We start from the raw sequence: 18,533 nt of genomic DNA on the forward strand, positions 1-18,533 counted from the left end.
CCTTTTTGCATGATCACAGACATCAGTGGGCTGGTTGTTTAACAATGCTACTTCAGACATCTCGTGCAACTTAAGTATCTTGCTGGTATATTACCTTCTTATCAATCCAAGGAACAGATCCAGTCTAATTAATGCTAGCACTTCCTACAGCACTTTCTCTGTTTATTTTTCTTCTTACAGCACTCAGCTGCTTTTAAGCAGCCCTGCCTTTGCTCTGCAATCTATGAGGTATGAAACAGCCTACAGTTTTGTAAGAATCATATAATTACAGAATGGTTGGAAGGGACCTTAAAGATGATCTAGGATTTTGCCTGCTGCAAGCACAGACTGATACTCAGAGTGATTGACCAGCAGCTGCTCAGGACAATCTTGACTCTGCTGTCCAAACTCTACAGGGATGGGCACAGTTACACTGTTTGCAGGATACAACAGTTTTGAGGTTGAAACCTCTCTCTCATTCTATGACCCATAGCACACCATGACTACTCATGTCCCATTGTCTACTCACATCCTTCCACAAGTAGATCCAGATCCCAAAGGCTCTCAAGCTCTAAGGTCTGGCCAAAAATTTCAGCTGTTTATTAAAACCAGGCTCAATGTTTCACATAGCCTTAAGTTACCATGTTCAAAGCACTTAAGACTCTGAAATTAGATACACTTAGACTATGAAATTTTGTTTGAAGAACTCAACCAAAGGATAACCATTTTTTTCATATTCTGAAAACTGTTTCTTTCTGGAGCAGAAGCTTTAGAAGTTCAGAATTTAATAAATTACAGAGAAAAACAAAACAAAGACCCTTCAAAAAATAACAGCAGAACATGCCGTATTGTTTTACCACAACTTCTTCTGTCTTTGCATTTAATCAGTTGGTTAAACTATTACAAAAATACAGCCTCCAAAACACTGCAACACCTACCGCCTGACCAGAATAACCTTCTTCTCACATGGGTGAGTTGATTTAATTATGCCAAATCACTTGAACAAAACTCCACTTTCTTGGAGCAGTTCTCTTAGAACCTTTCATTCACATCCTTTTTCATGCTGTCTTGATTTAATACAGTGAGGTCTGGATCCAAAGATTACTCAAGTCACCCACTCTTTCCATTGTCCTTAATGAGCCCTAAGCCATGCCTCAGTACATTTGTTTGTTTTCAAACCTTGGCAATCTCAATCTAATGGGAGGGGAATTAAAAAAGAAAAACAAGGAAAAAAGAAAAGAAAAAGGAGAGAAAACAAAGAGGTGTATGCTTAACCCAGCGTTTCATTTGACAGTTTTTAGCTTGGTACCATGAAGAAAAAGCACAGTAATTTTTGTTGTTAAAAAATCCCCAAAAAACAAACCAAACACAAATCTGGAATCCTATAGGGAATCCAGGTCTACTATTGAGCTCTTCTTATGTTTATAAAGCCCCCTCAGCCATTTAAATAAATATTACAGTAAGAGAACTGAAATCCAGTAGTTTGGTACTATATTCAAAACGAAACATATTGTCTACATCAAAGAAGAGTAACAGCCCAGTAACTTGCTGAATTAGCACATTCTCCTCCCTAATTTGCAATAAATACAACATGACTGTCCTGTGACAACATGACTTTTTACACAGTCTAAACCAGTCATTTGCCAAGGTCCTAAATTAGTGAAACATTTCAACACTTGTTTGAACTTGAAGCGTATGAGTAACCCCATTGCTGGGGACCAGCTAAAAAGTCTCCTAAATAAAATCTTTCATGTTTAGATACAAACAATGTATTTAAATTCAGGATTATCAGTTTCATTTGAAACTCACTGAAGCCAGCAGTCCTAAAACAGTGTTGTAAAAAGGACTCCACCATAATGCTCCTTACATCTCAAGTTTTATATGCAGTCAACATTATTAGCATTTTTAATTCCTTTTACATTTAAGTACAGAAGTAATCATTTGATAATTCTGGGATGTACACACCAAAATGCTGTAATATATTGTTTGGGTACCTGTCATGTCGTACGATAGGTGTAGGCAGGACACAGGTCAGGAGCCATCCAAACTCAGCCAGCGTGTGCAATAAAGGTCCATAATCTGTTTTAATTTCACACCCCTACATTAATAATTATAAAAAGTAGTAAAGAGACTCTGTACAGGTTTTATTCGCATTTCTACACAAATTACAATGACTCTCCTAATTTATAATGAGGTAACCCTTTGAGATGACATTAAACTGTGCTGTTTGCTGTAGATTCACTATTTCAAACTGAAAACCATTGCAGAAGTTCAAGACTACGGAAGACTAGGAAATCAGACAGGACATACTAAGTTTAGGTACGAGCTCTGATTCAATAAGACATTCAAAGCACATCCCACTTGTTAAAGCTTGTCAGGTAGCTGAATTAATACCTAAAACTTTTTGAACACCATAAAAGATGTCTCAATGTATTTAGGTTTTTACTTCACATCTGAATAATAAGCACCTCATATAGCTAGATACTTCATATATGTGAAGTATATACTAGCTATGTAAGTTTTGGTGGTTAGTGATTTGTTTGGGGTTTTTTGTTGTTGGGTTTTTTTTTTTTCTATTTTCCTTTTTTAATTTAAAAGGTCTTAGGTTTATGTTGTTTCTTGTCACATTGATAAATGTATTTATCATTGAATATTTCAAAAAGAAGCCGTTAGTATCCTTCAACAACTATTACTTTCAGATCTCATTAATACCAATAATCTTATAATACTGAAACATTAAAAAACATTAGATTATTTTATTGCTGTACTATGCTACAGTAGTACATGTAAATTTATTAGGAAACATGAAGTTTTTCATACTTCGCAGTAAAATTTTACTAAGAATATACATGTGAAAAGCATACGCAATTAATTCTCAATTTTTTCCTTGTGCTGTTTCTAGGTTTTGCTATTTTCTTCCCCTTTCTATTTAAGAATACTTCAGCAAATCGACAGTGGGACTGCTGAAATTATCTCTAAATTGGTCTCAAGCACACATATAAAAAACCAACGAACCAAACATTTTCCTTGGTGGTTGAATTTGCTGGTATGAATGCTTGCAAGTATCAGGCCACACTCCCTGCAGCATATTTTTTTATGCACATTGATCAATGGCCACAGGCCTGACTTGATTTTTATGATTCAACACTTTGGCTTATGCAGGTGGCTTCAAGAAACCACCCTGAATGTTCATCTATCACTGGTATAAGCATTCTAAGGAAATAAACCAAAGAAAATATGAGTAGGAAATAGCTTTGCTAAATAATCACCAGTTTACCTCAATGACTGTCCATTGTTCAACAACTATAGCATCATTTCCTTTCCTGTTAGAACCTGGAACCCCAGCACCTTCTTCTTCGTAGATAAATAATCCTTCTAAAGATTTAGGCAAATAGTCCCCTGTGAACATAAAGGCAAACATAAACTGAAATATAAAGTTTTAGGTTGGTATCTTGCTGAGATACGTACATGGACTTGTTTTTTCTCATTGAACAGTCCTCTAAAGTAAAATAAACCAAGACAGCAAATAACTCGAATTTGTTATTTCTGTGTCTGGTGACAGGTTGATAAATTATGTGAGTCCACTATATTATTCAACCCCCTTTTTGCTATACAAATTGAACTACGAACCATTTCGTTTTCTCAAAAGCATTAGCACTTCCATGCTCGGATCTGAATTCCAGTTTCCTGTATTCAACATATCCCCCACAGCAGATGGGCATAAACCTTCTTTACTCAACTTCGATATTGTATGCTGACAGCAAGGGTGGCTTTTAGTGTGGTGGGAGAGACCATAAAGATAAATGAAGCATGAAGTGCAAAGCCTAGCTACTGTTACTTAAATAAATACATAAATGGCCACAGGAAGAGCCTCAAACAGAAGTAATTCCTGCTGGGAAGGAAGTGTCAGATCACAACCCCCTGACTCACTTGTTGAAGCCTGACAGTATCCGGTTAGCCCAAACTGAAGCTGAGCATTAAACATTGGTTCATTTTATGGTTTAGCTTCTCCTAAGAGCCATTGGAAGCCTTTTGTGCGGATGTACCTTGACTGCTGACTATCTTAAACTAAATCTGAGCAGTAAAATTATTTGATCCTCAGAATATCAGACTTAAATCCTCTCCAGTGTTGCACAAAGAGATTTGGGGAGATGATTGTTTTTGCCACAGACTCAGGAAAGGAAGGAAAATTTCAGGAAAACACCCACCTAGTAAACAAAGAAAACTTCTGCAACACAACTGGTCTGGTTTTAAAAATTGACCAGATTGGCACAGAAGTTGTACTGTGTAAACCAGGAATTCCCTTTTCTTTGAGCACGCTTGTTCATGTACCATAAAATACCAACTATTCCTTCGTACTTTTTTAACTATATCGCATACAGCAGATTTAGGTAGTTTGAGTTCTGATTAGATACTTGCATGCATATATATCTCTTCCATGTATTTGTAGAGATATTGGACATGTTATTTTTAGATTGCACAAATATAATGTGATTGTACATGCAACTGAATATATGGCTTCGGGCACAAACACACGAATATCTACACAGCTCCTAGTAATTCATAAATACTCAATCTTAGAAACTCATGGACTTTGACTTTTCTTCTGCTTCAGGCAGATACTTAAAATGGGCAGCCCACCTACAACATGCTTGAATATTTCCATCTTTTTCAAATACAAGAGAATAACTCTATTTTAAACAGTACTGACACAAGATACCTCCACTCAGTGGGATTTTGAGACAAACTGATAACTCATAAAATGTACCATGTCAAAATTCATCTCTATCAAAAAAGCTACATATGTGGCTAACGGGTTCACCTGCCCATTCTGCCGATTACAACATCTTTGTTAATACTTAAAAAAAAAATAATACAAAAATTGCTGCATGACAGATAACAAACCAGAAAAAGCAAAAATATTGCCATTGCCACAGCACTTCTATGACAATGAGGACCTCCAAGGCAGCTACAAATGGAAGAAACACTACAATGATCCAAATGGCTGCTAAAAGGACTTACCTGTATTGCTTTTATGACTGCATCCTCTTTTGGCAGCAGAACACAGAAATTAGTGATTATTAGGATTTGACAATGATTTTTAAGTTCTATTTAAGTTAAATCTTCCTCCTACCTTAAATTGGGTATTGCAGTTTGATCCTGGTAATAACAGACTCTGCACAACATCTGCAGAGTCTGAACCAGAGGAGGATTTCTGCAGCTGCCTGACTTGGATTGGTGTTTTTATTTAAACAGTAGATAAAATTTGCTCATTTCATTGAAGCTGTATGAAAGAACAACTACTGCTAAAGACACCTCACAGTTTAAAAGCAAACAAAAAGTGAGGGTGACAACTACATTGTGCATATATAGACAATGTATGCCTGTACATGCAGACATACAAGAAGTAGTTCTAGTAATGAGTCCAAATGCTTAAATACTTTTCCTCCCCAAAAAAGCATTTTAGGTTTCCCTTAGTTGAATGCCAAAATCTGGTTATAAAGCTCTTCAATATTCCCCTCAAGAACAAATGTTTTAACTTAAGAACTCAGTAGCTAAATTAATTTCTTACTGTGGTTACAGAAACTTATCAGCTGCAGAATTCCATCTACAGAGCGACCTGTGCCTTTGCATATATCCAGTTTAATGCAGCAGCATCCCACCCATGAGTCTAACTGAAACACATACCAGTCAAGTGGGGCTGAAGCAGAAGCACCAACTGCTGCAAAAAGGCAGCATGAAATCCCTTAATAAGTCATAACCTGGGTATTAAAGTTATTCACATAGAGAAAGGCAGATAGCTACAGGGGAATGAGAAGACTGTAAAACTGTTGTTGGACAACAGCTGCAAAGATTAATTTCAACAGCTGCCAAAACCAACCCTCAGTGAATTGTAACATATCTCCAGAGAGTTTTTTTCCAGCTCTAAAAAATCTGTACTGAAAACTAGGAGTTTGATTTCTCACCTCTCCTCCCCCAAAGGAAACTTTGTTCTTCCACTGACTTCAATAGATAGGAATTATAATTTAAGAGTGAAAAAAGATGACTAATACAGACTGCACTAGGAGGCTGTTTAAGTGCACAGAATAGGCAGTTTGAGAGGGACTAGCTGCCAAATTCAATCTGCGGTACATATCGTGGTGTTGATTTGTTCCTCTGACAATCACTAAATGTACTGTACTGCAGAGCTCCAGAAATGCAGTGATTCACACCCAAAACTGAACTACTGAGAACAACGAAAACTGAGTTCTCATTATTTTCAGGGTTTGATTTTTGAAGAACCCACATCATCTAACTTCCAGAGATTTTCCATGTTCTCCTTTTTTTTTTAAAGCCCTTTGCTAATCCAAACCTTGCAAAGGGGATGCTGAATGCATTTTATTTTAAATCAGAATAGCAGGAAAAAAACATTTAATAAGACATATAATACTAAAACTATTCAAAACCTCAGTAATTCTACCCTCCTTGTATAACTCCTGTAACAAGCAAATGTAAAATGAGTTATGAAAGCCACTTTAATGCATTATTAAACTACTGCACTTGATATCAGCCTGTGTACTGCAAAAACTGTTTAAGGTCTCTGGCACCTTTTTGCAAGACTCTTCTCCACTGCAGGCCTGTGTTTTGCTTGCTTATGGTGAACTGCCATAAGCCATTCTAAAGGGACACCAACGACTTAGTAGAAGACATGAACAAATCCAACCAAAGTATCACATTACTGAAGTACAAATTCTAAGTTTGCTATCAAACAACATTTATTACAATAATAAATTCTGAAACAACTATGTCACACTCTCTTGGTCTATTCCCCTAACGCTGGAGTACTATTCTTTGAGTAATTGCACAACAGTAGCTACATACTGGTTTTTTTCAACACTTCTAATTTCTGGCTCTCAGACAAATTCAGTTTAAATGGAAATTAATCTTTTAATTACATATTTTACCAAAACAGAGTCTTAAGAGTTCAAAATACTTCAGCCCATGAAGAGCTGCTTCTGTTGCCAGCAGTAGTACAGCAATGTCTTGCAGCTCTGCCAAAGCATAGGATTTTGGGCTGAGCAGGGTGTGCAGCAATGGGCACTGCTGACATCAGGCCTGTGTCTGTCTTCACCAGGAGGATGAAGGCGAGGAGCTCTGAAAGAGCTAGTATGATCTGTCAGAATAAAAACTGAGATTGAACTGAAACTGGCAGAATAAAGAAGAAATTGTGGCCTGAAGCACCACAATTGGAACAATTGAGGGCTCACTGAGCTGTAGATTCCTGCAGAGAGCAGGATGGACCAGGGAAGACCTCTCCCCCTGTTGTGTGAAATGGTCTTGGAGGGTCTGCCTACAGTTGAGGGCAAGGACAAACCCAGATTTCTCTACTCTGTATGTCTACATCTGACTAGAACAACCTGCAGAAATATCCTGAATCTTCAGGATCAACAGCTGAATTTTAATGCAATTTGGTGTTTTGGAAAGAATTTTTAAGCCCAGCAAATAGCTGGAAAGAGCAGGAAGTACGGAAGTCTGACTTAGGTAACAGTACAACAAGCACAATGAGAACTCAAAGCGCTCTTTTGTCTCAACAGAAGTATTCAACAGAGTGCAGCACAGTATCTGCAGTGATCAGCAGAATATGAACATGAGGGAAACATCTATCTTTTTTTTTTTCCCCATTATCTTTTCCTTAAAAAGCAACAACAACAAAAAAAAAACACCCCACTACCATAAAAGATTAACTTCATTATAACACTACTTTCCTGCTTTGGAAATCCTCAGTTTGATAAAACAAAGCAGGAATTTCAATTATTCAGAATTACAACTGCCCCAAACCCAACTTATTCTCTTTTCAGGTTATCAGGTTCTGTAAGTTTACAATGATTATCTGACCATGGTTACATATTGCCCTTCACATCAAGCAGCAAAACATGATCTACTTTTTGCAAATGATGTATTTCTCCATAAACAAATAAAAGCTTCATGATATTTGGGGACACTACTCACCTTTAGAAGTTTCCCAGTGTACAAAGGAATCAATTAATGACAATCCTTGTTTATAATAAAATGTGGTTAATTCTAGCCAGTCTGCTTCCAGTGTACTAATAACTGGCCCTTTTCTTGTTACTTTCATAGACAACACGCCCTCATGATAGGTCCAGCAGGTAGAATCATCATCAAAAACATTGAAGACTGTATATAGCTTGTCTAAGAAAAAGGAAAAAAGAATGAACCTCTGGAAGACAGTGCTCCAAAATAAAAACACTATTAATCTTTTATTTCAACATGGGCTTCTAATTCTAAGCAACACTTTTAAGAATTGTTTCCTGATGTGACTGTACTCTGCTTGAGCCCTAAACACACTCGGGATGAGTTCTGAGGGGGGCACGCTCTGAGATACAGGAAAAATTTGAACATACTACACTTGGGTTGCCACTGGACCTTTTAGGTAGGTAGGTTTTCCATAGAGAAAATACACTAAAGCTAAGAAAACCCCAGTGGAAACAGGCTTCATTTCTGCTATTCATGGAACTTCTGACTACAAATATTTGAAATTAAACAGAAGACTGAAGACAATTTTCTACATTTTGAAGTATCAGGAATGCCTTGTACAGTACTGCTTTATACCCATTACTTTCTGAAGATGACTTGAGTACCAGTATAATCAGTTGCCTACTGGAGTTTCCCCACACAGTAAATGATGAGCGAGTTAAGCATACAAAACCTGCATATCCTCAAATGCTTTTTATATCTAGGCATTAATACAGTGCTATTATAAAAACAGAGTCAAACAAGCATTCACCAAAAATTAAAATTCACAAATCCATAGCATTTCAGGAAATCACTGGTGACAAGTTATTAAGTCCTAGCTATATAAATGTATGCTACAAATACACTCACACGTATGCCACTGCTGTGGAGAAATAACACACAACATTTTTTGGCAACTGCTCTCAGATTGTCTAACCCTTCAGCATCTGAGCAGCCTAAATCAACAGAAACCAATCTCTAGAAAGCAGTAGTATTCACACTGCCAAAAGAAAGGAACTTGATGTAGCTGACACCAGTTGAGATGCCAGCCTCTCTAGGCTCTAGAAATAGAGGGAGATTTCCAAAGTTGGATTTGGAGTATAAGTAGTCTGATTCAATCTCTGGGAGAACCTCTCTCTGTTTTAAGAAGTGTTATCACACACACTGCAGGTGACATCAGGTGCCTGGAATAAGGTGCACTGAGGACAAAATCTGGAACTCTATCAGTAAGAGATGACTCTCCTTTTTATACAGTTTTATTTTACCTCCTCCACAGGTGGTTGTACTAGCATAAAATGCGTTAACCCTGACAAACTTTAATTTCCTTTCCTATGTATCTTAAGTGGGATCACTTTCATTTTTGTTCTTCATAGAAAAAACACTATCAAGTCTCCTGACACAACTATTCAATTGCTCCTGAGTATCAGAAATGTGCCTTTGCAAGTGGTCAAAATTCATACATTATGACCTTGAAATCTAGAACTCAGAGTTTTGCTTTTGAGCAGACCTAAATAGAAATGATATGCTGAAGTGGCAGTACATACCTACATGTATCTAAGACTGTCTTTGAAAATTCCCATCAGTGCAGTGGTTGGTAATCTACCTGGCCGCACCAGCCTGCACTAACAAGGCTCCTTAACAGAATAAAGAGTTCCTGCTTTTTACTTAAGAGGTTTTCTATTCTGCTACATATAGCAAACCACTATTTCAAACTGTAAGGAGAGTTAAGCTTTAACAGATTGTGCTATAGAGGCTGAGTTGTATCAGTATTAAAAAATAAGAGGAACATTGATTATCTCAGTGCTTGGAGTCACCATTATCCTGACAGCCTACAAACTGGAGAAGGTGCTTAGCTCTTAATAGGAAAGTGAAAAGGTTGCATTTGAGAGCAATTAAAACATGTCTGGCCCATCGAAGAAAAACCTATTATGTCAAAATGCAATCTGACATGAAAGTTTCATGCTGCCTGCTTTCTACACAATACTATCTTCCATTAGTTCTCATGATTTACATTACTTCTTCCTTTTCATCTTTCCCTCCTAGAAAGCCAGGAGGCCTTATAGTGCTTCAGTATCAGAAGTCACTGTTTCAGGCACTCTCTCACACAGACATAGGCAAAGTATCTTCTACAACTAAGTTTTCTACCACAGCACCAATATTTTTCAATGATACTTTTCCTCCCTATACTACTTCCTTTTCAACATTTACTTTTCTCTGGTGCAAATTCATTTTGTAACAATTATTGTCTTTGATTTCATGGTCAATGCATTATTTTAAGTGATCTCTTTCAGGATGCTTCTTGAAGGCACGTTAACCAGAAAGAATCCATTATGAACGGATTTGTTTGCTGTACATTATGCGAGGTGGCTAGAAGCACGTAAAATTACAGCTCTAGCTGGAAGGGGTTCTCTTTGTTGTCAGTTTTCAAACAGGCAGAACTGGAATCATCATAACATATTCTTGGCAATCTATTACATGTTTATGATTTCAGATTAAGTGAAAACTATAAGCATTTAGGAAAAGGATTTAAAACAACGCTATCCTAAAAGAAAAGATTTTTACCGCCACATATTAGTTATACATGTATGAAGCAAAAAAAGCTGTTTGCACCACTTTTAAATCAGAATTACACTGTGGGCAATTTTTGTTGATTTGTTTGGGTTTTTCCTTTTTCTTTAAATTACAACCTAGAATTTATAATATTCTATATGAAAAGTTAAATATTTTAATGTTTTACCACAGTCCACATACACATAGAGCAGAAGGTAAATACTACTGTTTTATCAGCTGGCAACTTTTTTAGAAATACGTATGTATTTAACAAGATGCATCTTCCAAACTAAGTATTTGATACAGTAGAACATGCTGTTATTTTTTTCCAACACCTTTTTAAAACAACAGCTCAATAAAACACCTTATTTCTGCAGTAAACAAGCAGCATTTATTACCATCTCCTTTCCGTGGTTTAACAGGGCTGACTTCTTTTCCAAACTGGAAATCTGCGTCCTGTAACAGACTGCTTTCTCCTTGCATTTCCTCCTCTATTCCACTCTCAGAGGAGTGACCAGTCAACGTCCCTTCATTCCAGTTTTTATAGTTTTCATCAGAATTTTTTCTTCTGTGTTCCCTATTTCTTCTGCCTAGCGTTGATTCCAGTTCCGCGCTTCCATCTGTGCTTGTTCCATTACAGGCTTTAGGTTGAGGAAAATGTTGCGTTACAAATCCCACAAACTTCTTCCCTCTTTTAGCAGCTTCGTTAACCTGTATTTACAACAGAAATTTATCTACGAAGTGATTTTAGAATTGCATGTATCTCAAAAACCCAAACCAACAAACCTAATCACCACCAAACTTTTATATACATGCTCTGTTTAACTACTGCTGATTTTCAGGGACATAAAGACACAACACTGTACGATAGTAGGGTGGCTTGTCTTTGCACAGTGCCTGGGTTTCAAAGAAAATGGAAGTCTTCCAGCACGTCTCTGGACTCAGGCCAAGAAAGGTGGCCAATGCTGGTGCCAACTTCAGTGTATGAAGTACTTCATTTAAAACAAATCCAAAGTATTTTACTTGCGGTGTCGCAGTGATAAGCGGTGTACTGGTGCAATAAGTACTACTGTTTCTCTAAACACGTGGTAACAGTCATACTGAAATTACCGATCACTAATACTACAGAAATATGTTTATCATGTGTCATGATTCATTATCCTCGAGTTCCCTCGGAGGCTACTCAGCTTCACTATTAGTGAGAACAGTGAAGAAACAGAGGAAGCAGGGAGCTAGAAACAAATTAAAACCTCTTAACTTTGCTTCCAGCCAGCGGTGGGTCTTTTTCTCTGCACTAAGGTCTCAAAATACAACTGTAGAATATGCATCACCAATGGGATGTGTCTGTTCCTGAAGGCAGGGTTTTGGTTTGGTTTTTTTTTTCCCTGGGGTAAAGAGTGCTGCCATTGAGGAAGCTGATCCCACTGCCATCTTGAGCCACAAGCTCCCGTGTGCTTTAAAGCCCTTCCAGGAAAATACAGAAACCCCAGCCCAGAAAGAAGAAATCGCCTGGGAAGTACTGGATATAGAAATTTTAAACAACTCCGTGATAATTGCAAAGGTCATTAAAGATCTCCAGTATGCTTTTTCCTCTACTACTTTCCTTGGCAGCTAATGTAAAAGATATCACTCTAGCTCTTGTAATAACAACAGTTTCCTGTTTCGGCAAGTCTTCAGTTCTGCAGAGGAAGTTAAACACAAAAAGAACTAGAACTAGCATTCCACTGGAAGTTCAGTTTTCTGTAACTATACAATATTTTTAAAAGCTGTGCCAAGTAAATATTAATACAGTTACTGTGTATTTTCTATTTCTGTTACAGAATCTTGCTTAAAAAAATGAATATATTCACGTTCATTAGGAATACCTTACTTAACCCAGAACAACATAAAACTTCAGATCTTTTTTGCTTAATATTAATTCCAGAAAAAGCTATCATGCAAGCATTTTATAAAGACCGTCTGAGAGTCTGGGCCTGATTCTGCTTTCAGTGGTGTAAGCTGCCAGTTTCCTAAAGCTTTACAGGGCTTAGTACCAAGTCCTAAATTAGAAAAAACAACTAGTGAAGAAAAAAAAATAACTCCCTGCACTTCAAGAAAAGACTTTGTAGCTTCTACGAAATAACCCAAGGTTAAAACTTAAAACTAAAAAACCATCAACCACTCAATACAACATACGTATATGGTAGAAATAAAAATCTGAAGAGAAGTTTGAAGAAAACCCTCCATTACCTTTTCTAACAGTTCTTTCACTACCTCATTTGTCAGTGTTTCATACATTAAAGGACATTCCTCAATCACCAGCCTGGGGTGCCTTTGTCCTCTGGGTGCTGCATGCTTCTGGCTAGAACACAGAAAGAAAGCAGTCTTTGTCAGTAGTTTGCTGCTAACTTGGGCAAATGCTTGCATATAGAATTCCTTTCTTTTGGAATAGTTATGAATGAAACCGTGGCAATGCTTCTTCATACTTTTATTCAGAACACAGAGGGTTTTGGTGTTTTGTTCTGTTTCATACACAAAGTGACAGGTACTATCTATTACAATGTTAGGGTAAGAATATTAATATTTAACTAGAATTTCATCTGAAGACTGTTAATAGACATCTTTTGGAAACTGAGCTTTATTGACAAACAGCCCTGCTTTTGTAATACATAAGCCCCAAAATCTCTGATAATGCAAAAATACCAACATCAGCTATAAATGTAGCAAGCACAAAACAGGTTCAGTTTTGTAGAAAATACAGTATGAATAGAAATGGATCTTTTAAACTGTTAACATGCTACTCTGTTTTTTGTAAGTAAAGCAGAGTTGCAGATATTGTATGAAATACAGTGTAGGCAAACACCAGAAATACAATGCAGTAACAATTACTTTGGGTTAGCTAATGCTTCAGTCACTCAGACATGAGAATCTGACAAGCTTTAACTTTCATTTAAAGAACAGTATTCATCATGTTGTATCTAAAGCCAGTACGGTTGTTATTCAGACAACAGTATTTGGTGTATGTCAATAATATAATGGGATTTTGACACAGTTTTTTGCTTTAGAAAGAAACATCAGTGAGACACTCTCAACTGTACATATGGCACCTGCATAGGAAATTGGGAGCCTACACCCAGCGATTTCACACGTAGGCTGCACGGTCTTGTCCTTCACCTATTCCAAGGGCCTGTTCAAACCAGAACTTCATAAGGATGCCACACCTGCAGGGACAGAGCAAGCTGTGGGAGCTGTATGCTGTCAGTGTTGGCTCTTAGAAGCCTCAGCTCCAGAGAGTAAATATTCTGCTTTCCTTACTCAAGCATTTGCCCACACAGACAACCTTCACCTTGTTTGCAGATGGATTTATAAAGGAGAGTTGTATGAGCAGCAAATGCCACGAACTACACTTGTTTAAGCAAAGTGTTTGAGAAGCGTCCTCAAATGAACCATGTTTTGCAGAAGCATTACTGGATTGGCAAGGGGCACCTTCCAACTCACGCCCTTCCAGTCTTCTAAAAGAAAATGAAAGAACCTTTGTGCCTTGCACTAGGACTCAGGATCAAAGGGGGAAACATGACAGCTCTTCAATGCAGTAAGAAATCCACTTTTCTAGTTATTCAAAGTAAGATAAAAAGGTTATCTTCTTTGCATTCAAAGGAAATAACGGCAAAGTTTCTTTGTACATTTTCTTTATGATCACGTGGTGATTACAATGCAGTGAACACAGGAATAATAAACAAGACGATGGAGCTGCAACATAAACACAAACTGTTGACTCTCCCTCACTGTCAAAACCAAGCTTTTCTATGAGCTCCAATCACAGAATGAATATTTCCTTCTTAAGAAGGAAAAATAAACTCTCTCTGACATACTAATTCACACTTTATAGGTCATTTTCCCTGAATAATGCTCTTATAGGAAGAGTGAAAATGTGAAAGTTTTGAAATTCAAGAGAGACATAAGAGAATTTAAAGCAGCTTACTACTCTCCTAGTGTTTTGTTTAATCTTGTATTTGCTGCAGGTTCTAAGACAGATGATACTTTATTATAAAAATGCACTAGAAGTAAAAGGTTAAACTAATAATTTATCTTCCCCCAAATTATGTAAGCAGCCTTGTATTTTTGTTTGGACATATTCAAAGGCAAAGTAAACATTAGCCTGTTGTGTGCTGAGTGTAAATTGCAAAACATTAAAACCATTAGTAATTTGACTCTCTGAGGTGCTCATTTCAAGGTGATAATAAACTATGCATGTTGAGCAATCCACTTACAAATGACTTCAGTAATGGATCGATGTATTCAAATTATTTCACTGTTACCTTAATTTTAATCGTGAAAGTACCACTCGATACATGTGACTTGCAGGGAAACTCCTTCTACGTCCAATTGGCAGCATAATAGGATGAACAGCTCCCACAACATATCCTTTGCTGTAATATTCTTCCACCTTAGGTGCTATATCCAACACAGAACTGATCTTGATGACTTCTGGATTCGAGGAAGCTAAAAGCATTGAAAGCAGAAGAGAAGCACATGATACTGTGTATGTCCATATATTTTTTTGGCAAGTTCCTTTTATATAAACCACACAAAATCTATCCCAAGGCTTTACTAAAAAGCTACAGCTCTATTTATACAAGAAAAAGCAGATTCACAACTGATGCAACAGTATTCAACTAGTTGAAGTAGATATTTTTACTCGTTACTCTGATCTATTTTTAATCTATTTGGCAATGCTTTCTGTTGGATCTAGCTTTGCCAAGCTAATTCAAGAGCTACATCAGTACCTAAACACGCAATAGATCTAAACTTAAAGCAACTATTTTGCCTAGCCAAAGCCTCAAACATTCTGAAGCAATATCCTTCAACCCTAGTTATGAGGTAAATTCCTGTACATAGTCCCAATTCTCTTTTCCAGCAGACCTAAGTAAGTTCTGCGGTGTCACTAATTTCTAAGGAAGGTCTCTTGGGGTGTGTGCAAGCATTCCCAATCAACAGGCAAAAGCTAGGTACTATATGGCTATTGAGGAAAACTACACAAATAAAGGGAAAACTTTCCGGAATATGGTCTGTTTCACAGCTTTCACACAGAGAAAAGGAAGATTTCACACTGGTAATAGATGATATATTCTGCCACAGTCAGTCTGTGGCAGGTCAGTATTTCCTGTTCCCCTCAACTCCAACTAGAATTGCAGATGCTGTCAGAAAGCAGGAAATCAATACTCATACACAGACTGTAACTGAAGAGTAATCATGCCAGCATATATTTGTATCTGCAAAGGATGAAGATTTTGATGATGGCAAGCTCTTAAGACAGCTTGGCTTGAATTTGATGGTCTCTATCAGTGACCACTGCAGCAAGTGATGTACTTTTTTGTGTTCTGATGGGTCCCTCCCTTTCTTTGCAAGACTTTCAGTGCATTAAGACCAGTGTCCAACTGTATTAAAGGATACCCCACCTGGAATTAAGTGACCTCACACCACTTTTTCTGAGATACAAACATTTCAACATGCTGCTCTAAACATTCTCTTTCAAACCACACAATAAGGTGAAAACAATTAAATACACTAATTCGCCCTTGATTCTGTAATTAAATATATTTAAAGAAAAAAGAAGAGAGAAATGCAATGACATACATCTCATTCACCAATTTGTAAATGTATTGGTTAAGAGTTAACTTCATGTTCTTACATCCTCTAATCTACCTGCCCTATATTGTAGGTGGGCAAAAGCAAGGAATTGAAGGACTTTATCAAAGAAACAAGTCACAGAGTCTACTTATCCTACTGGTTTAAAGTATCATAAACCCGATGTTTGAATATTTAGTTTGCTTAAATCTCTTATTCTAATAAAGTCAACAAGAATTCTGCTGGTTCATGAGTGATGTGTTCTGTAAAACATCACTCTCTATACTGCTTTCCCACTACAAAACAGGGATAATAATAGTATAGATACATTATGAAGGGCTTTAAAAAACAGAAACACAAAACAGCAACAACAAAAAACCCCCATCAGAAACTAACGTTTTACAATACTCACTAGGTTTTAATAGCAACTTTTACTAAAGGGAAAAAAGAAGAGAGGCCTATTTTGCTTGTCACTGTAAGAGCCTTAACAGCTCAGAAAAGCTATCAAGAGAAATCAGAATCATGTGTACCACAAGAAATGCACCACTGAAAAGTATCGCTAGCATATATATCAATGCTTTATTGCCGATAACTAGCAACGTCAACCTATTACTGTAAAGTCTGACAGTTTTGGTCATAGGGAACAGGCTGTTGCACTTTCTTGTGCTATCTTGCCTTTCATTTTTTAAGCAGACAGTGTATCACAGCTCGCCTTTCATAGATGGATGATATTTTGCCCTTTTTAACACCTCCACCCATGATTCCACTCACAGTAAGTCTAGAAGACATTAAGTCTGTATTGTAGAAATATCTGCTGTACAGCCCACAAGCCAGAAAAGCAGGAATGTATGCAAGATGATCATCACTTCACTCATTTTGCAAATGTCTTAAGCATTTTTCATTAAGAAAATTTCCTTCCTGATGTGCTGTCAACAAGTGGCCAAATACTTCTACAAATAACTATAGCTAAATAGCTAGCTGTATAGTAAACTTCAGATGCATGACATGGAAGATGACGACAAAACAGTTACTTCATACATATTCATACTGCTATTCAGAGTGACAAGAACTTCACAGCATGTCATCTTCGTGGGCTACATCAATATTCCCTCTTTTGCCTATGAGGAGGGCTGTGAAAAAAGCATAAACATCTGCTTGAGTAGATACACTGAAACTATCCTTACTTTATGGCTAAACTGACCTCAAAAAATAGCAGCTGTTTTCATAACAGAGAGATGCCTCATGATTGAGACTGTAGAATTTACGGTCCTTGACAAGCCTTTAAAATAACACTTTAGAGTTCACTGCTCCCTTGCCTTTGTACTATTAAATCCCACCAAAATAAAAGACTGGCTGTAATTTTCTTGTTAGGGATTCTCCTGATGCAGAACAACCTCCACAGAACTCAAAGCTGATTTTTACAGTAGGAATGGCAGTATTTTGGGGACCAGGAAGAAAGAAGCCAAGGTACAGGGCACTGCTGGTAACCAGTTAAGATGCACAGGGACTCCAGCCAGTGGATTTAGACTATAGCATGGTTGACCTAGTCTGCATCACGGCTTGGGAGAAGATCAGGGACTTGTGAAAGCCTCCCCAGAAGGCTCACTTCAACTTCACATGATGAAGCAGAGAATAAGGCATATTAAATTGAGGTAACGCATTTATGCTTCCTGTATTTTTACCTTAATGCAGGACATAGCTTACTGTAGTATCTTACAAAGGATACTAAGCACAGATTTTCTGTTTTACTTGGTGCAAGATCCAGTGGTGGTAACAAGTCACTCAGGCAAAGAGAAATCTCAGATGCTGGGGAAGATACTGCTCTGGAAATCAGCAGAGTGCCAAGAAGTCCAAACACATCTTGACGGTGAAGTGAAAACTTTGGGCTAAAGTGCTAAAAGGCTCTCACTTAGGTTTCATTTAGCTAACGGATATTCAAGTAGCAGCAAGTATGTGAGCGAGGTGAAGGGGAGCCAGGGGGGGAAGGAAACCCAACATATTCCCCATAGTACTTTAGCCAATCCCTGTATTCCATAAGCAAACAAAACTCAGAAATGCCTCCAAGACAGTAAACACGCTGTTTTTTTCTGTATTCATTATCCTAGCTCTACAAAGTAAAGACCCCAAACACAAAATATTTTAAGGTCAAATAGACACACGGCTAGAAGCATTCAACAGAACAGTTTAAAATCCACTTGCTTACAGTTAGAAGCCTAAAAAAAGTTAGGCAATTATCTGAAACTGATCTCACTTATTTAGCATTTATAACTCCACAATAAGTCAATGAAGCTAAACACTTTTGAGTATCAGACTGAACTGGAGAAACCAAACCTTTACTGCTGTACTGAGAGGCTATTAAAAAAGATGCACCTTTATTTGCACTT

General features: G+C 37.3%; 1 protein-coding gene across 1 annotated transcript in view; it reads right to left on the bottom strand.

Annotated features, from left to right (window-relative positions):
* RFTN2 (raftlin family member 2) overlaps positions 1 to 18,533 on the bottom strand; it is a 33,046-nt gene that overhangs the window by 12,428 nt on the left and 2,085 nt on the right. The window contains exons 3-8 of the mRNA XM_030486260.1: positions 14,841 to 15,024; positions 12,772 to 12,883; positions 10,941 to 11,253; positions 7,969 to 8,169; positions 3,257 to 3,378; positions 1,974 to 2,077 (exon numbers count right to left, since the gene is read on the bottom strand). Of these exons, the coding sequence (XP_030342120.1) occupies positions 1,974 to 2,077; positions 3,257 to 3,378; positions 7,969 to 8,169; positions 10,941 to 11,253; positions 12,772 to 12,883; positions 14,841 to 15,024 (1,036 nt within the window). The remainder of the gene's footprint in view (positions 1 to 1,973; positions 2,078 to 3,256; positions 3,379 to 7,968; positions 8,170 to 10,940; positions 11,254 to 12,771; positions 12,884 to 14,840; positions 15,025 to 18,533) is intronic.

This window comes from Strigops habroptila, chromosome 5 (assembly GCF_004027225.2).
Source record: "Strigops habroptila isolate Jane chromosome 5, bStrHab1.2.pri, whole genome shotgun sequence".
Classification (NCBI taxonomy): domain Eukaryota; kingdom Metazoa; phylum Chordata; class Aves; order Psittaciformes; family Psittacidae; genus Strigops; species Strigops habroptila.